General features: G+C 36.8%; 1 protein-coding gene and 1 non-coding gene across 2 annotated transcripts in view; one reads left to right on the plus strand and one right to left on the minus strand.

Moving 5' to 3' along the window:
- KIAA0825 (KIAA0825 ortholog) overlaps window positions 1-18168 on the minus strand; it is a 390853-nt gene that overhangs the window by 237774 nt on the left and 134911 nt on the right. Inside the window, exon 12 of the mRNA XM_049769174.1 lies at window positions 15881-16020. Coding sequence (XP_049625131.1) covers window positions 15881-16020 — 140 coding nt within the window. The remainder of the gene's footprint in view (window positions 1-15880; window positions 16021-18168) is intronic.
- LOC126002908 (U2 spliceosomal RNA) lies at window positions 3604-3794 on the plus strand. Its single transcript, XR_007493506.1, has one exon. It is a non-coding gene; the product is annotated as a U2 spliceosomal RNA (small nuclear RNA).

Consider the following 18168-nt stretch of genomic DNA (forward strand, 5'->3'; position numbering starts at 1 on the left):
CTTTAAGGTACCACTAAATTTGAATATCATAGCATACTTCAATGTAAAAATTAACAATAATATATTGAAACTATCCTTAAAAATTTCTTTGGAAACTCGCAGGTTATTCATTCATTCATTTTTATACAAAGGACTAATACTAGACCTGTCATTTATTTCCAAGTTTTCTAGTAAATATGACTTGATTATTCATTTTTGTATATCACATTTTTTATTTTGGTAAAATATAAAACTTCTAGAAAGAAGTCATGTGAAATGAACCTCAAATATGTGAAGGCAAAAGTTCACTTTATGAATTCCCTTTCCTATGTTTTTTACCTAGGGAAATTATTTTCTTGCTCTATAATCTAAATCCTGACATAAAAATTGAATTTCAGCCCTAAAATATGTATTCTATGTTGTTTTCCTACTTAACTATGCGCCAAACACCAGATTTCTACCTATTTTTTTTTAATTTTTTTTTGTTTGTTTTTCTTTTTTGCTTTTTGGGCCACACCTTGTGACACTCAGGGGTAATGTGCTCAGAAATCACTCCTGACTTGGAGTACCATATGGGATGCTGGAGATCGAACCAAGGTCCTGTCCTGAATCGGCCACATGTAAGGCAAATGCCCTACCACTGTGCTATCGCTCCGGCCCCAGATTTCTACCTCTTTTAAATATTCAGAGTTATAAATTTATGATTATGGTAATAAGGAGTAAACGATCTTCAGTGAATATCAGGAATGGGGAAAATACTGTGCTAAGTGTTTTGCATATATTTTCCTATGTATCTTGATCTTTACAAATCTATGAATTGGATATCATCTTTGCATTTTTCTTAAACAAGTAAAGAAATAAAGCCTTAAGATTTAATTTCTGAATAAGCAGAGAATTCTGTATTTCATAAAAATAACCATTAAATAATTGGGCTGCTTCTTTCATTTTTTGTGATAGCTGATCTTTACAGAATTGTAAAGGCAATTCTGTTTGATCAAAATTAATTTGAATTATCTAAATATTTTTAAATTACAATAGCTTAACCTGTTTGAAATAGTTTTGGCTGATCTACCTGAATCTACTAAGGGTTTTCCTCATGTTTCATATAAGGTTAACATTTCTACAGAATATTTCATGAGATGTTAATGAGTAGCACATATAGTCTTCAAATGCTGGTTTCAGCAATATTAAACACTTATGTTTTCTGCAGGATTTTTCTGAGTCTTTAATTATTCATAAGCCCTCCAAGTTTTAGTAGATAGTGTTTCTGTGTCTTTTTGACCATGAAACCCTTCTGGATAATATTATAGCCAGCAGGATTACTATTCTACAAAACTGAATCTAGGCATTATGGTTCTAACATTTGAAAGTAGACTTAAATTAATTTCAAGCTATTTAGGTTTTGTAAATTAAAGTGAAAGATTTCAGTAAAAATAAAAACAAGGTAGCAACACAAAGGGCTTTTTTGTATGAGGAGATTGTAACTAGAAAAGGAATGATTGATAAAAACCAAAAATTAGGCTTAATTTTATTTCATGAGAATCATTTGTAGACCAAAGAGAAATTTTTGCTTTGGCAGTAGCAATGGGATGAATAGCAAAGCAGAGCAAAAATGATCTTTAAAGCCTTGACTTCTAAGTCATAGATTTATTTCATGTGATCTCTGGATAAGAAACAGAATATGGCAAGCAGGCACCTTTTGGGATGCTAGTATATATATATTATATAGCTAATAAATGAAAAAAAATTTGAGACAATGAGCAAGAAATTACAGGATCATTGGTGTCAACACTGAACTAGCCTCCTTAGGCCACTTGAAGTAGTGGGATATCCACTACTACTTATGGCAGTCTGACTGCTAGGCAGCTCATGTTACCAATCAACTTTTCTTTTTTCTTTTTTTAAACTTGATTGGTTGATTGATTGATTGATTGATTGTTTTTTTTGGGCCACAACCAACAGCACTTAGGGTTTAATCCTGGCTCTGCAATCAGAAATTGCCCCTGGCAGGGTGGGGGACCATATGGGATGCTGGGTATTGAAGTGGGTCCCTCCCAGGTCAGCTATATGCAAGGCAAATAAATGCCTTACCACTGTGCTATCTCTCGGGCCACCAACCAACTTTTCACTGTGGAGAAAAATATAACACTATCAGACAGTACTACAGAAACTAAGGCTGGTCTCCTTACTAAATAAAGCACAGAGTTGGAAGCAAATCCGTCAAGTAATATAGTGAGTCCAGGTTATGTGACAGTCCTAATCCATTTCTTCTTATTCCCAATCATCATATTTGTAGAATTGGACTTCTCATCTCCACCCTTCCCATCCTCCCCGTTGCCTCCTCTCCTCCCCTCCCCTCCCCTCCCCCACTTCTCTCCTTTTCTGTTATTTCTCTTTCCTCCCTCTCACCCTTTCCTTCCTTCCTTCCTTCCTTCCTTCCTTCCTTCCTTCCTTCCTTCCTTCCTTCCTTCCTTCCTTCCTTCCTTCCTTCCTTCCTTTCTTCCTTCCTTCCTTCCTTCCTTCCTTCCTTCCTTCTTCCTTCCTTCCTCCCTCTCTCCCTCCCTCCCTCCCTCCCTCCCTCCCTCCTTCCTTCCTTCCTTCCTTTTCCTTCCTTCCTTCCTTCCTTCCTCCCTCCCTTCCTCCCTCCCTCCCTCCCTCCTTCCCTCCCTCCCTCCTTCCCTCCTTCCCTCCTTCCTTCCTTCCTTCCTTCCTTCCTTCCTTCCTTCCTTCCTTCCTTCCTTCCTTCCTTCCTTCCTTCCTTCCTTCCTTCCTTCCTTCCTTCCTTCCTTCCTTCCTTCCTGCCTCTTCCTTCACCAATTAGATGTACCCAGTTTACTTAAGAAAGGTAAAGCAAGGCCGGAGAGATAGCATGGAGGTAAAGCATTTTCCTTGCATGCAGAAGGTCAGTGGTTCGAATCCCAGCATCCCATATGGTCCCCCGAATCTGCCAGCAGCAATTTCTGTGTAGAGCCAGGAGTAACCCTTGAGCACTGCCGGGTGTGATCCAATAAAACAAAACAAAACAAAACAAAACAAAAAACAAAACAAAACAAAAAAAAAGAAAGGTAAAGCACAGTTTCTACTTAACATTTTAGAGTGGTTTACAAACTGTTAGGAATGGGGAGCAGAGGCCACTCCAGTAATATATGACCAACTAGGTAGGATAGTTCAAATCCTATTTCTAAGAATGTGGATCTGCTTGGACCCTAAATTGCCTGGTACTACTAAGTGGAACCCCAAGTACAGGGGGGCTTTTGGGACACACACTACATGATGATTTTAGAAGGGGTGTGTGATGCCAATTTAAACTCTGACCTCTGTCCTCTGTATTCAACATCTATTACTATTCTTTGTGCAAGCTCATAAATGGACAAGTATTCCTTTTACAAATTGTGGGAGCAAGATCAGGTCATGACTGATCATAGTAGGTGACCAACTGCTCCAAATCCTGCAGCAGTCAGCCTATGGGAGTAGGTCATAAATTTTGAGCTCCTGTTATATTTTCAACACAGTCCCGGAATGTCCATATAATGGGCAAATAACTTAAAGGCATTTCAAAGGGCAATCTCTTCTGCAGAAGAATATTTCTCCTAATTATCCAGTAGAAATAATTATTCAGACCACATCGCTTCTTGGCCTTTTGGCTAAGCTCAAGTGTAGTATCTGTTCTTATCAGTTTAATATCTGATACTTCGTCTATCTGACGACAATATATTAAATGGATTTTTGGCACCAGGAACTGGAATAGGAGCTTGCTCCATCCATTCCACGCATCAACCTGGTATTGCAGAACCTCCAGGAACGGTGCACCAAAATAATAATAATAATAATAATTATTATTATTATTATTATTATTATTATTCAGACTATGAGAGAAAAGCTACAAGTGGCATGTTTTGTGTGGTTTCCTCTGCAAATGGCCATAGTGCAGAGACATGAGAAACCCACCATGGGATTATAGTTGCTACACAATATTCTAGAACAAAGGCTGACACCTACTGCCCAGAAGATAAATCCAGACTGACACTCACTTCTGTAATGTTCTCATCAAAGAACTATTTCCACATTCTTTACAGTGGAACTTGGAAATCAAGGGCCAAATACCTGTAATATTCAGCCTGTGGTACGGAGGGGACAGTCTGTCCTCAGCCTATTGATGCAATGTTGCTAGAGCCTGTAGTGCCGGGGGCACTATGGATAGATCTAGTGGTGTTCGGGTGGAAACATGCAATCTCTGCAATAAGAATCAGGAACTGATATCAGTAAGGCAAGTGTTACACTTCTCTGAATGCTCTCTGGCCCTGTTACTACATCTTTAAATATTGAAAAAAATTAAAAGTAGAATATGGTTTGTACTTTTGAACATAATGAGACATTTAAATGTTCACATTCATAAAGTTTTATTAGAATATTGATGATGTTTAGAGCTAGAGCAATTCAATAGTTTAACGGATAGGATACTTGCCTTTCCCAGGGTCAATTGGGGTTCAAAAAATATTAGTGATGGGGTTTAGGATGTGCGACCACATATATAGTACCTTGACCTATTCAAGATTTTAACCTGAAGAAATCTGAGAACACAACAGGAGGGTAAAAGTTACTACACTTTTACCCACCATCCTCTGTTTCTCCAGAAACAGGTCATTAAAGCCCCCCTGAAGAGGTTTCTTTCCTCTGTCCAGAAGTAATGCATTTCAACATCCTTGAAGTCAGAAGTACTGAGAAAAATCCTGACACATAGGTTTTAATAGCTTCACCTAATTTTCTGCACAAGGTCACCTGCAACAGAGTTCAGCCAGCAATATCAGGCCATTGGGATGTACCCACAGAACCAGGGGAGGTGGCTGTGATGCCTATAATTGAACATAATCTACAGGTTCTATACCTTTGAGCTATCTCCCAAGTTCTCAAATATTTTTTTCAAATTTAAAATTTTCTCTGGATCTTTATTTGGAAATCTATTCTTATCAGTTTATTTTCAGACCCCATTAGGAATGATTGGAGAGTGGTTTAAAAATAAGTATTCCTGGGGCCGGAAAGATAGCATGAAGGTAAGGTGTTTGCCTTTCATGCAGAAGGTCATTGGTTTGAATCCTAGCATCCTATATGGTCCCCCGAGCCTGCCAGGAGCGATTTTTGAGCATGGAGCCAGGAGGAACCCCTGAGAGCTGCCGGGTGTGACCCAAAACCAAAAAAAAAAAAAAAGTATTCCTCCCCAATACAGTCCCACTGTTTTACTCATGCAGATTATTTTGGCTGCCTACATGAATATAATTTAGGGTCTGGATGATCCACAAAGCCTAAATATTTATTGTCTAGCCCTCAGTAAGAAAAAGAACATCTCTCTACCTCCAAATTATTTGGAAGTAAAAGTAGGTATCAGTGTTTCAGAACACCCTTTGTTTTTTGTAAAATCTGTCAATCTTTATAAGCCACTGTTTTTCTTTTTAAGTTATTTTTCTTAGTGTTTTTACTCTATTTTATGCACTTTGTATTCTCAATATTTGGAACAGTGTTTGGTCTCTAAAAGTTGACAGTTAAATATGTCGACTGTAGAACAATGGTAATGAATGGGTGTAGGTGAGGAAAAAGGAAGAGTAAGTTGAATACACTTCTGTTTAACCTCTTTCTACCTATTTGGATTTATTTCAGATATATGAGGTTCTTTCTTTAAAAAAAATTAATGTCTTTAAGCACCATGATTACAAACATGTTTGCAGTTGGGTTTTAGTTATAAAAAAGAACAACCACCTTTACCATTGCATTCTTCCCACCACCCAGGCACCCCATCTCCCTCCTTCCCCACCCCATAGCTGAATGTGAGACAGGCATTCTATTTCTCTCCTCACTACCATTGTCATGATAGTTGCTAGTGTAATTATTTCTCTAACTGTATTCACCACACTTTGTGGTAAGCTTCATATCATGGCCAGTCCTTCCAGTCCTCATCTCTATTGTCTCTGGGTGTTAATTCAATAATATAAGGCAAGAAGAGTCATTCAGTTCTATACAAGCACTTCATAATATTAATTTCTAGGTAAACTTATGTAATTTATATATTTTTAATTTCTTAAGTTCTGTCCACCATACTTTCCCACTAATTATTCTTGCAGAATATGAAGGAAAATGATGTGCCATGATTTCAACTGCATCCAGTTAGTGTATACATATATTTTATGATATACACATTGTACTGAGAATGTCTCGTACCAAAGTTGATGCCTATTAAATATTTGATATAGGGAATGCATTTATGCAGACAGAAAATATAATGTCAACTAACCAAACATTTTAGAGTTTAATTCAGAATAATGTTTCTTATTTCTAAGATAATCATCTCCATAAGTCATGTTTTTATTTTAGAATTCATTAAAAAGTAATAGATAAACTTGTAGGAAATAATGGCTCTTTTTTCTTTTCACAAGAACCACTTAAGCATCAAGAGGGCAATTTATGCAATTTCTCTGCATCTAAGTTTCCTCAAAATGGTCTTAATAATCCATGGATCACAAATTAAATAATATGTTAAATAATGTTAAACTGTTGGGGGAAAGCTGCCATATAAATCACTGATAAAAGTATCACTTATAATCTAATGCCCAATTATTCTGCATGCTAACACTAGAAGCACACTAACAACTAAAGAAGACACATGTTCCTATAGTTTTATTAGATATTTTCTGGATGCCAGAAAGAGATAAAATAAAGGCTCTCAAGGGTTATTATAACACAAAGAATTTATTTGAGAATATTTATTTGACTCAATTCTAGTATTCCCATGCATGATAGCATCTAGGACAATACCTTTTCAGCCAAATAGGTATCAAAGGGGATGCTGCACTTCCTACAACACACTAAAAACTAAAGACTGCTATATAGAGAGCATAGAATGATTTATCAGAGAAGAAATATACATCAGGCATGTTCTTCCAAGAATTTATTATAAAAGATGGAGAGAATCTAATACAAACCCCAAAGTATCAAGTATGGTGTTTTAGGTGATTTACTTTTTTAAAACCTCAAAACAAAGACAATTAAGCTAATAATAGTGTTTTTCTAAAAAAAAAATAATGAGAATTGTATAATTTAGAGATCACAAAGTTAATGAATAATAAAAAACAGAATAGCTGCTATGGAAGTTTAATTAGCCTCACTCATACATTCAATAAATACATTTAAAGCACATTCTAAGTTATAAATCAGTGTGAAAATTTGAGAACCAAGTCAAAGATTGGGGATACAATAGCAAACTCTCTTTGGAGGTCTACAATACCCAGCAATATTCAAGGCTTATTCCTGGCTCTGTATTGAGAGAGTGGAGCTTCCTAGTGGAGCGTAGGGGAACATCCGAGGTTCTGGGGCTAGAACCTTAGTTAGCACTGTGCAAGGCAATTGCCCAACATGCTGTACAGTAGCTCTGGCCCAGAGTAGTAAACTGTCTTTGCTCTACTGGAAATTTTATTGGGACAAACATTAAAAAAATGTATCATTCAACTTTTCATTTGAACTCATGACAAATATTACAAAAACAATTATTGTGGAGCAATAATAATCTTTATGGAGCAATGATGATTTCCTAAGAAATCAAAAATGATTTTCCAGGAAATAAAATTCAAGCTAAAAACTAACTAGCAGTGGTCAGGAAAGTGGAGAAGATTCTACACACAAATATGCCAAAGTTTCTTTTGCAGGAAAGAACTTGACACATGTGACAATTGAGAGGTCATAGGTAGTAAAATAAATGTCTTTTTTTTCTCAAGACACTTATTTTTTTTATTTTAATATAATTTTTATTTTGATCATAGTGTCTTACATATTGTTGACAATAACATTTTAGGTACATATTTACATAAAATCAGGGGGGATTCCCATCCCCAAATTGCCCTCCCTACCCCTCCGTTTTTGTCCTACCTCCCATTTCCTCTTCCCTCACCCCCAGGGCGGCTAGAATATGTGGTCCCCTCTGTATCCAACCCACTACTTAGTAGTCTTGCACCTGTTTGGTCTTGATGCCTCCCTTATCTCCCCCTCTAACTGTAGGCAGGACTACACTACACTTCTATAGAAATTTTTCTATAGGAATTTTGTATTTACAAATCAAGGTTATACAGCAGAGACCAGAAGACATAGGCATCTGTGTCAGAGTATGCAAAATATGCAAAGTCTAAGATAAATCTGTAGTAAATGGTATAAAGTATTGTTCATCTTGCAGTGGTCCTCAAACTATGGCCCGCGGGCCACATATTGTATTTGTATCTGTTTTGTTTCTTCATTGCAAAATAAGATATATGCAGTGTGCATAAGAATTCATTCATAAGTTTTGTTTTTACTATAGTCAGACCCTCCAATGGTCTGAGGGACAGTGAACTGGCCCCCTGTTTAAAAAGTTTGAGGACCCCTGAAGGGTCAGGGTCTTTACACTGTAATTAGTGAATTGTCACCAGAAGTTTTTTCTGGAGGAATCATAATTGAAATGGTCTTTTTTTTCTTGTTGTCTAGGGTACTTTCCTACTCCTTCTGTGTGTCCTTTACAGATAGGCTAAATGGTATGGCCAGGCAGCCTGGGGCAGGGAAATTTAGGCTTGAGAAAGTGAAGTTTTAGAGGTTTACAACATATCCTTCCAAAATGGCCAAACTCCTTGTTCAGAACCCAGGGCCCTCACATTCCCTCCTCTTCTTATAGATCTGACTCAAATTCTTGACTCTCCCTGAAGTTTCTTGTCCCAATCCCTGTTATGGGCACATACTGGGACCTCAGTACAAGAACTTAACTGCACCTATGTGTTCCTGAATAAAGTAGGTGAGGAAATTCATTATGCAAGGACTTACTGAGAGCATCACAAAAAGAATGAACAGTGGCCTATTCAGGGCAGTTATTCAGGTTAATTGAGTGAAACACTGTTCATACCAGGTGGCAGAATCTTTCTACTCCTGAAAACTGGCCTTTATTTGTAGCAGCATCCCTCAATCATCCCCATCTGTTCCTCTTTAGCTATATATATTCCACCTTGTCCTAAGAACCTTGGATCCAAATCCCTCCTGTTCTGCAGGTCTACTAATATTAAGGAGTCCAGTGGATGCTCTAGATGTATGCACAATCAACAATCTTTGGCAATTCCTGAAGATGTTTGACCCTAGTCTCTCTTCTACTCCATTTTTTAAAAATAATATCTTTATTTAAGCACCATGGTTACAAACATGTTTGTAGTTGGGTTTCAGTTATTAAAAAAAAAAACAAAACCCGTCACCAGTGTTAAATAACATCCTGCTTTCTGTCTGCTATGGCTTAAACTGTATAGCAATGTCTCTTGAAAAGTAAATACTAAATGTATCCTCAATTAATTTGCCTTCCTTTATAATGGGCTTTGTTCAATGGCTTTGCTGCTTGAAAAGGCAGCAAACCAGCATAACTTGAGGCCTTGCTATAAAAGCATAATTTCTGGTCCCTCCCAAGTTAATCAGAATTTGCCTTTTGAATCAGAACCCCATTTATGTGCCTCCACTTTAAGGTCAATAAGTATTGCTTTAGTAATCATACTATAAGTACCTCAAATTCATAAAACTCAGATGACAAATCTTTCTAACAAATCTAGACTGTGATGAGCCCACCTCTAGGCTACTGTCATTCTCAAATAAGATCTGATAACTAGTAAAACGAGATTATAAAATCAATGTTAGGTGATCTGAGAGTATTATGGATGTATTCTCACTTTTGGTTGCCTCCCTTAACTTATCAAAAAGTACCACTTTGGTCATACTATAAGATGAAACAACATACACACATATACATACTGCACAACAAATCACCTAACTTCTGCCACAACATGTTTCTCATTGCTCCAAATATCAGAAAAACATTAACTATAAAACAAGAACTTGAACTAGCTTGTTAGTTTTACATTAATCGTCACATAAAAGAGGCCACAGTGCTCTAATTCCTTGAACTAAAATTTTCTGAAGATGTGTTTCTTTACTTTCTTTAGACATTTGATAACAAGGTGGGAAAGTACAAAATGTATCCTGATAGTACTCATTGATTAGAATGATCTCAATTGATGGGAGCTATCCTGCCTAGATGCAATGTGGTGTGCTGGGAGGAAGCACAGTCCTCAGAGACTAGTGTCTGTATCAAATCCTGTTTTGTACTTATGAAAATTGTGATTGAGACAAGAGACTTCATTTCTATTATGTCTCCATTTTCTCTGTTTGTAAAAAAACAGTGCTGATATTGGTGCCTATCACACAGAGTTTTATGAAGATCCAGTGAGTAAATACCGTATTTTCCAGTGTATAAGACGACTTTTGAAACAAAAAAAGTCAACCAAAAATCGGGGGCCGTCTTATATGGCAAGTATATCCCAAAACATGTTTCAACATGCTGCTCAACGAAAATCGACTTGATAATGCCATAAAATGCATTTTCCAACTCAATCCTGCACCAATCACTGCAAAGCTGCTCGGACCACCTCTCTAACTCAGCCAATCCAAGCAGGCTTTTGATGCATGCAAATTAGACAATGTTCTGTACTGAATCCACACTGTATAAAGCCTGCTCAGATTGGCCAGAGTCAGAGAGGAAGTCTATGACAGTATAACCTTTGAACCTTTGCTTGTTGTGATTGGCTCACTGTGGTACATGAGCACAGGAACACATGCAGCACATGCAGCACAGGAACGTTCTGTCTGATACAGCGAATATAGGCCTAAACCTATGTTTTAATTGTAAAATTAGGGGGTTGTCTTATACGCCCGGTCGTCTTATACACCGGAAAAATGGCACATTCAAAATACTTAGAAACAATATTGAATATGTTAAATAATATGTATTTGCCAATGTGTTGTTGTTATGCTATTACAACTACATATCATCAGAGATCAACAAGTTTGACTGAGAATTGTTCTTGGGGCAATGGTCAAAGGAAAGAATGTTAGTCACACTTCATTCAACTTTCAGGAGAAGGAAAAGACCACCTGCTAATAATTGGGAAATTGGCAGATATCTGCTTCTTTAAAACTGGAGGTCTCAGTGAGGAAATGACTAGAACAATGGCCTACAGACTTAAAAGTCAGTCCGAATTAGTGCTTTACAATGTAAAATCTTGCAGTATTTGTAGTTTTTCTTCATAGTTAAGATGTTGTCATTTTTAAAGAAAACTAATAAATGATACCATCTCAGCACAAAGATTTTAGCAATGTAATGACTTCCTTAAAATGCTATCGCTATTTTTAGTTTGTTTTCTTTTGGGGCCACACCAAATGGGTGCTCAGTGTTTACTCCTGGTTCTTTGTTCTGGCAGGTCTCATGGGATCAAATGAGGTGTCATGGATCAAACCTAGGCTGACCATGTGCAAGGCAGGTACCCTATCTAGTATACTATATTTCCAGCCTCCTAAAACGCTGTGCATTTTTATACAAGTGGAATTAAATCATTGATGACAAAAACATAATTTAACTTCCTAGAAGTCTTTCAAGCGTACTTTAGAAATTAAATTTTTATCATCACTTAATATATTTTGCTATTTTTTTGGTCCACAGCCAAGTTTCATTTGATATCACAAAAAGTTATTTTCATAATTTGCTGATTCATTTAGAACTAAACAGATATTTTGTTAGATAATTTTTATAAAACGAAATTTAAAAATCAACAAATAATACTCTCACTATGAAATAAAATCATGTTTTTATCTTATTGAAGTTGGTTCTATCAAAAAATATCCTCTGGTAGCAGAAAGCAATAATTTATTATTAGAGAACTTTGTTTTAAGAATAATTTTAGGACCAGAGCGATAGCACAGTAGAAGGGCATTTGTCTTGCATGCGACGGACCCAAGACAGATCTCGGTTCCATCCCCTAGGTCCCATATGGCCCTACAAGCCAGGATTTCTGAGGGCATAGCCAGGAGTAACTCCTGGGCATCACCAGATATGTCCCAAACACCAAACAAACAAACAAACAAAGAATATTTTTAGTAAGATTCAGTGGCAAAGAGTATGCTTCAAATATATGAGGGCCTGTATTGTCATAAAACAAGTTAAATTGACTATAAAATATACATATAATTGCATCTTTATTATTTTTAAACCAATTCTACATAAAGTTAAATTTTACCAATTTGGTACAAAGGCTGTTAAAAACTGTAACTGATACTTATGGTACATAGAATACATAATTAGGCTTTTTTTTTTTAATTTCATTCTTGGAGTCAGAGAGATAGCACAGTGGAGAGGGTGCGTGACTTGTATATGGCCAACCTGGATATAATTTTCAGCCCCTCATTTGATCCCCTGTGACCCACCAGGCATGATTCCTGAGTATAGATCAGGAACAAGCCCTGCCCATAACTGGGTGTGACTCCAAAACAAAATAAAAATTTGTTTCAAAATAATTTTGTTTTCTGATTAGATATCTAAATTATCAATTTTTTCTAAAATATGTTGAAACCTCTAAGCAAATGAAAAAAATACTCTACAAAATGATTAATCTCTTAATGGATATATTAATTTTCGTGTTAGTTATTTTAGTTAATGTGATTCAATGAGTATATTGTTTTTAACTTCATGTGACAAGACATCTACTAGAGCTTAATAAGTTGATCAATCCATTGATTAGTAAATTCTGCCACTTCATCTTCCCAGTATTTGAAGTAGGTCATAAAATTCAATAGAAAGACAATACCAAGCAGCTATTGTAATCTTGTTCAGTTAATAGACTTACTAAAAGTGATAGACATGTAAGCAGGTGGAGTAAATATATCTCTGCATTCCATGATAGTAGAAGGTGATAAAATGTATACATACATACATACAATCATACATACATACATAACAGAAAGTATATGCAATATTTTAAGTAAATTTAGGATGCATTTATAAGAATTTAAAGATAAGCATTCTTCCAGTACTCTGTGGATACATCAATAAAGACAAGTCATTTGATCTCATTGATTTTCCTGGCTGTTCTACATAACCCTATTGATGAGATCATTTCTCTTAGGGACTATGTCCATGATTTTCAGTGATTATATCAGAGAAATTCCTCGGCTGTGTCAGTTACTGTCCATGTTTATGACCACCTGGACTAAAAACTCAAACTACAAAGTTCTGAGAAAACTGCATTTGAATTTCCTAACTTACTGTGAGCTGGTCAATAATGGGATTTTTAATGCAAAAAGTGCCTGTGTTAGCTTAGATAGGAATAAATAAACCTGTGATCACCCTGAACTACATAGGTATAAAATTTTTCATAAATGAAAGGTTCTCCTGCTCTATTTTTCATCAGGGTGCCATAATTAATCCAATCTGAGTCAGAGTACAGTTTTCCTAGTCATTCCAGCCTATGCCAGAATTAATTTTCATGAATATTCGTATAGAAAGGACAAGGAACAGAAAAGTCTGGCTAGTATTATAATACAACTCTCACTCAACATTTGTCAGCTCTATGTGTCTCTGGGGACAATTATGTTAAGCTACAAAGTCATTTATTTTAAAATAAGGCTAACAATAGTATGTGATCTGTAAGATTACAGAAAGACCCAAATTAGACGATAAAAGTACCTGATATTTAATAAGTAAACACTCAGTGCTACTACATGAGGAAGTGCCAGAGTTCACTGATGAGTATGGAATTACAGACTGCAATTAAAAAAAAATCTTTAGGTGACTGAATTCTGAGGATTGAAAAATACTGCTTGGTAGAGCAGAGGGGAAGATAAAGTCAGATTCAATGTTTTGCACTGGTGTTCCTGTGAGGCCTGGAACACTCTAGTCTTTGGCACCACAGAATTTTATGAGTCTGAACACATCAAGGGAGGTATAATATTCCCACAAGGAGCTCAGAAATAAATCACCACCCTTCAGGGGAAGCAAACATCGAGGTGAATGGGAGAGAATATGGGCAACTGCTATAGGAGAAACCAAAAGTTCTGAGAAATGATGATCCATTTGGGTAGGGGAATACTCTGAAACACAGCTGTGCCTGGTGATATTTGCAACATTAATAAGCACATAAAATAACAATATAAGCACAAGATGCTATGGATAAGTAAACTGCCAAATTACTATTGTGACACTCAGGGGAAGAAAAGTCAAGTGTGAGGTTGATCTGGAATATCATTGGCATTTGTAGATTGGTGGAAGTTGAGGTGTCTGTGAAGAGTCTTTGAAGTAGGAAAATGGGAGCTGGGGAGATTAACTAAAAGGGCTAGAAAGCCGGGCCCGGAGATATAGCACAGCATTGTTTGCCTTGCAAGCAGCCGATCCAGGACCTAAGGTGTCTGGTTTGAATCCTGGTGTCCCATATGGTCCCCAGTGCCTGCCAGGAACTATTTTTGAGCAGACAGCCAGGAGTAACCTGAGCACTGCCGGGTGAGGCCCAAAGACCAAAAAAAGGGGGGGGGGCTAGAAAGCCAATCTGACATGTGGAGGCCTGAGGATCAATGCCTGGCCCATTCAGCCCTCTTAGCAGTATCAGGGTGACCCTGGCGATCCTAGATGTGCTGGGCCTGAGCACTTCTTGGAAGTACTCCAACCTCCCCCCAAAATAGTAGAAAAAATGAGTGAGGTGTGGTTTAGAATATATATAAAATTGGGTGTGATTACTGAAATGGGGGAATGTGCAAGGAAATGATAGGGACAAAATATTAGAAGACTAACTTAGAGCCTTATTTAAATGGTTGAAGGACATCATTTGCCCTTGTAGGTGATGAGACACTTGAGAAAAATATTTTTTTGGCTTTTTTGGGGGGCCACTATTGGCAGCGTTCAAGGAGTACTCCTGGCTCTGTGTTTAGAAATTGTTTCTGGTAGGCTGGGGGACCATATGGGATGCTGGGGATCGAACCCAGGTCAGCCCCAGGTCAACCATATGCAAGTCAAATACCCTACCACTGTGCTATCTCTCCAGCCCCAGAAAAAGATTTTGATTCAGAAATACTTGTAGTTAAATTAGCGATTGATCAAATTAATATGGATTCATAAATGTGTCAAGGGTGTGTGCACATAGTTAGAAAGCTTACAAATGACAAAAAATAGTGGGATAGAATATTAGATGGGTGTAGTATTACAACTTAACACAATATAAGAAAACATATAGGGGTAAATAAAAACTAAAATATTTTTAAGAGAAGAATATTTTTGTGGCTGGCAAGGTAGTTCAAAGGGCTGCAGATGATTTTAAATTTTGATACTTGGAAACACATAGCTCCCTAGAGACTGCCAAATATAGGCTAGGGAGTCTCCAAAAAATATGCTCTGAACCTCTTTTCCAGTGCAGCCAAGCTTAGGTTGGAGTGAATCCCAGGTCCCTGAGCACTGACTGCTGTGGAAGGCACCATTAGAAAGATTAAAAGAAAAATTTGAGAAAATTTGCTCTGACAATATTCTCATGATTATTTCTCCTTGCCCCAAATGTGGATATCATTATAAATAGTATCTTGTTCTTGTATAGCTGATATACATTTTCATCACAATTCAGTGCAGCCTCTAAGTTAGCTCCAATAAAATTTCTCTCTCTCTCTCTCTCTCTCTCTCTCTCTCTCTCTCTCTCTCTCTCTCTCTCTCTCTCTCGCTTTTCTATGTGTATTTATACTATGTATTCCTATAATTTTCCAGGCATTTCAAATCCTGGATATTGATACAATTCTACACAGAGTGAATGGTAGTTATAATAGAAGAGTTTCATATAAACATATTGTTTTTCCCTCATTCAGAGTCTCTAGAAAATTATTTTCAATAACTTATAAAGTGGTTTTATATTTTTTTTTCTACTGCTGATGGTGTTGACTATTGAGGAAATGCAGGTGCTTTACATTCCTCTACCAACATTTAAGTCTTGAAAAAATTTCATTCAACCAAGCAACAAGAAGGTTTTTTGAGGACATTCTTCTAATTACAAATACTCACTTGAGCTTCTCAGCAAGATTTTTAGTAAAAGAGCATCGTGATGCAGCAAGGTTTCCAGAAGCAAGTTCCAGTTACAACCTGGCTGGGATAAGAGCAGTTTCAATTGACCCCCAGATGTCAGTCTTCCAGCTGATGGAGTCCTTTTAAAATACAAGATAAAGATGGGGTAATGAAGCTAGTTTATCTATGAAATTAATAGCCTTAAAGTACAGAAGTAATGCTAACTACTTTACATGTCAATTCCTCTCAGATTACACTGAAAATGCTTTCATGTTTGCTTACCTTAAAGTTGCTCAGAGAAAGAATTGCATTCAGTCTCAACTAGCTCAGCATAAATTGACATTTGTTAGCCTGCCAAATTTAAAACTGATATAAAGTAACCATGCCTATATTTCACAGAACTATGCCTAATTTCACAGAGCAAATAAAGAGAGCTTATGTACTTGTTTTGAAATTTACTTGTTCACCAACCAAATACATCAGTGCCTACTACAGGCTATTAGCTCTTCTTTATTGGTGGAAGGAAGTTCCAGTGAGTTTTGATGAATTTGTAATTGGCCATTTAATGCTGATAAAAGTAAAAGAAGTCAAAGTTTCTATCAAGGGTCAACAGTAATCTAATCTTATGTAAAGCCTTAAATCAACATGCAATTATCAAGAGCTAATCTAAAGTTAGATTGTTACTTACTTGGTTAATCATTTCCTCAAAGAAGAATAATTCCAAAGCAAATAAGCTCTACTTTGGACAGTTATCATTAGTGTTTATTCAGAAATCAAAGTAAGATCTCCTACATAACTCACCATATAAATTTACCAATGAGTCAGTAAAAAACATGAAAGTAGAAAATGAACATTGATAACCTTTTACTCCTTAAATCTTCAAATTTTGATTGGCTAAAATTCACAAAATTTGAAACCAGATTATTATCAAAACACACACACACACACACACACACACACACACACACACACACACACACACACACACACACACCAGACAGAAAGGGATCAAACTCAATTTGATTGCAGCCCTGAGAATTGTGTGAATAGGGTGGCAATAGGAAATAAAAGAAGTGACTGAGTAATCTAAAGGTGTGAATGAGAAGACCATATGCTTCAGTGTGGGGAAACACACACACACACACACACACACACACACACACACACACACACACACACACACACACTGGCTGCCAAGAGAAATAATTTGCAGCATTATTTCCAGATGAGATTTACTAGGTGGTGAATCATTATTTAATTATCAGTAGAATCTAGATCAGTGGTTTCAAAACTTGGACCTGGAACCAACAGAATCATAATTACTTGAAAATGTGCTAACGAGGCAAATTACAGGACCTCATCCTATCAGAAATTTTAGGAGTAGGCCTCAGAAATCTGTTTTAACAAGCCCTCCTCCTGTGATTCAGATGTGTGAATTACCTGTACAAGTCAAGGCTTTCTAGAGAACTGGTAGGAAGGACAGGCATAGTTAGCACCATCTTTCCCCCCTCTGTAGCTTTGTCAGCAGCCTACTGATTCACCTCAAATGCCACCCCTGCAATGGACTCCTCATGTCCTCATCTATCGTAATCCAACTTCATGTCAATTTGCAGCAAAACTTTACTCTGCAGAATCTTTATTAAATATTTCTCTCCAGGGTGGTCTCTCACTATAGATTAAAATATTTGTGGCAGATATAAATTTAATAGCTTTGGGGAAATTAGGCACATTTAAGAACTCTGCAAATATTATCTGATTGACTCATATGCTTTTTAATAGACGGGCAAGCTTAAAAAGAAAAAATGAGGATGGTTTGCCAATAGTCTGCTCTAAATAAAAGTAAGCGCATTCAAAGATTTAAAAACTGAAGTTTCAAAGCATGTTCTTTTTTTGGTTTGGTTTAGCATTTGGAACATCTCATAGCCACGGTATGCCCCAAATCATTCAACCTGTACCCAAAGTTTAGATCAACTTAGGCCTCCAATGTGAAGTCCTGACAATATAATTTAAAACAGAGAAGCCGTTTGGACGATTAGTGGAACAGTGTAGCTAGCAAAACTCTCATACTGATTGAAGGGAGAAGTGGTGAGTTGTTTATTTGTCCAGTTAGAATAATCAAGTATTCTAACTCAGAAGACCTGAATTACTTTGAAGATATCCAGATGGATCTTGTTCGTGTAGTTTCAAATCTGTGGCCAAAGGAAAAAAAACAAAACTAAGTGACCCCTCTAGGCTGAAACACTAAGGCAGATTCTAACAATGCCTGGCTCTATTTCCATCCCAATCTG

Source organism: Suncus etruscus, chromosome 2 (genome assembly GCF_024139225.1).
Source record: "Suncus etruscus isolate mSunEtr1 chromosome 2, mSunEtr1.pri.cur, whole genome shotgun sequence".
Lineage (NCBI taxonomy): Eukaryota > Metazoa > Chordata > Mammalia > Eulipotyphla > Soricidae > Suncus > Suncus etruscus.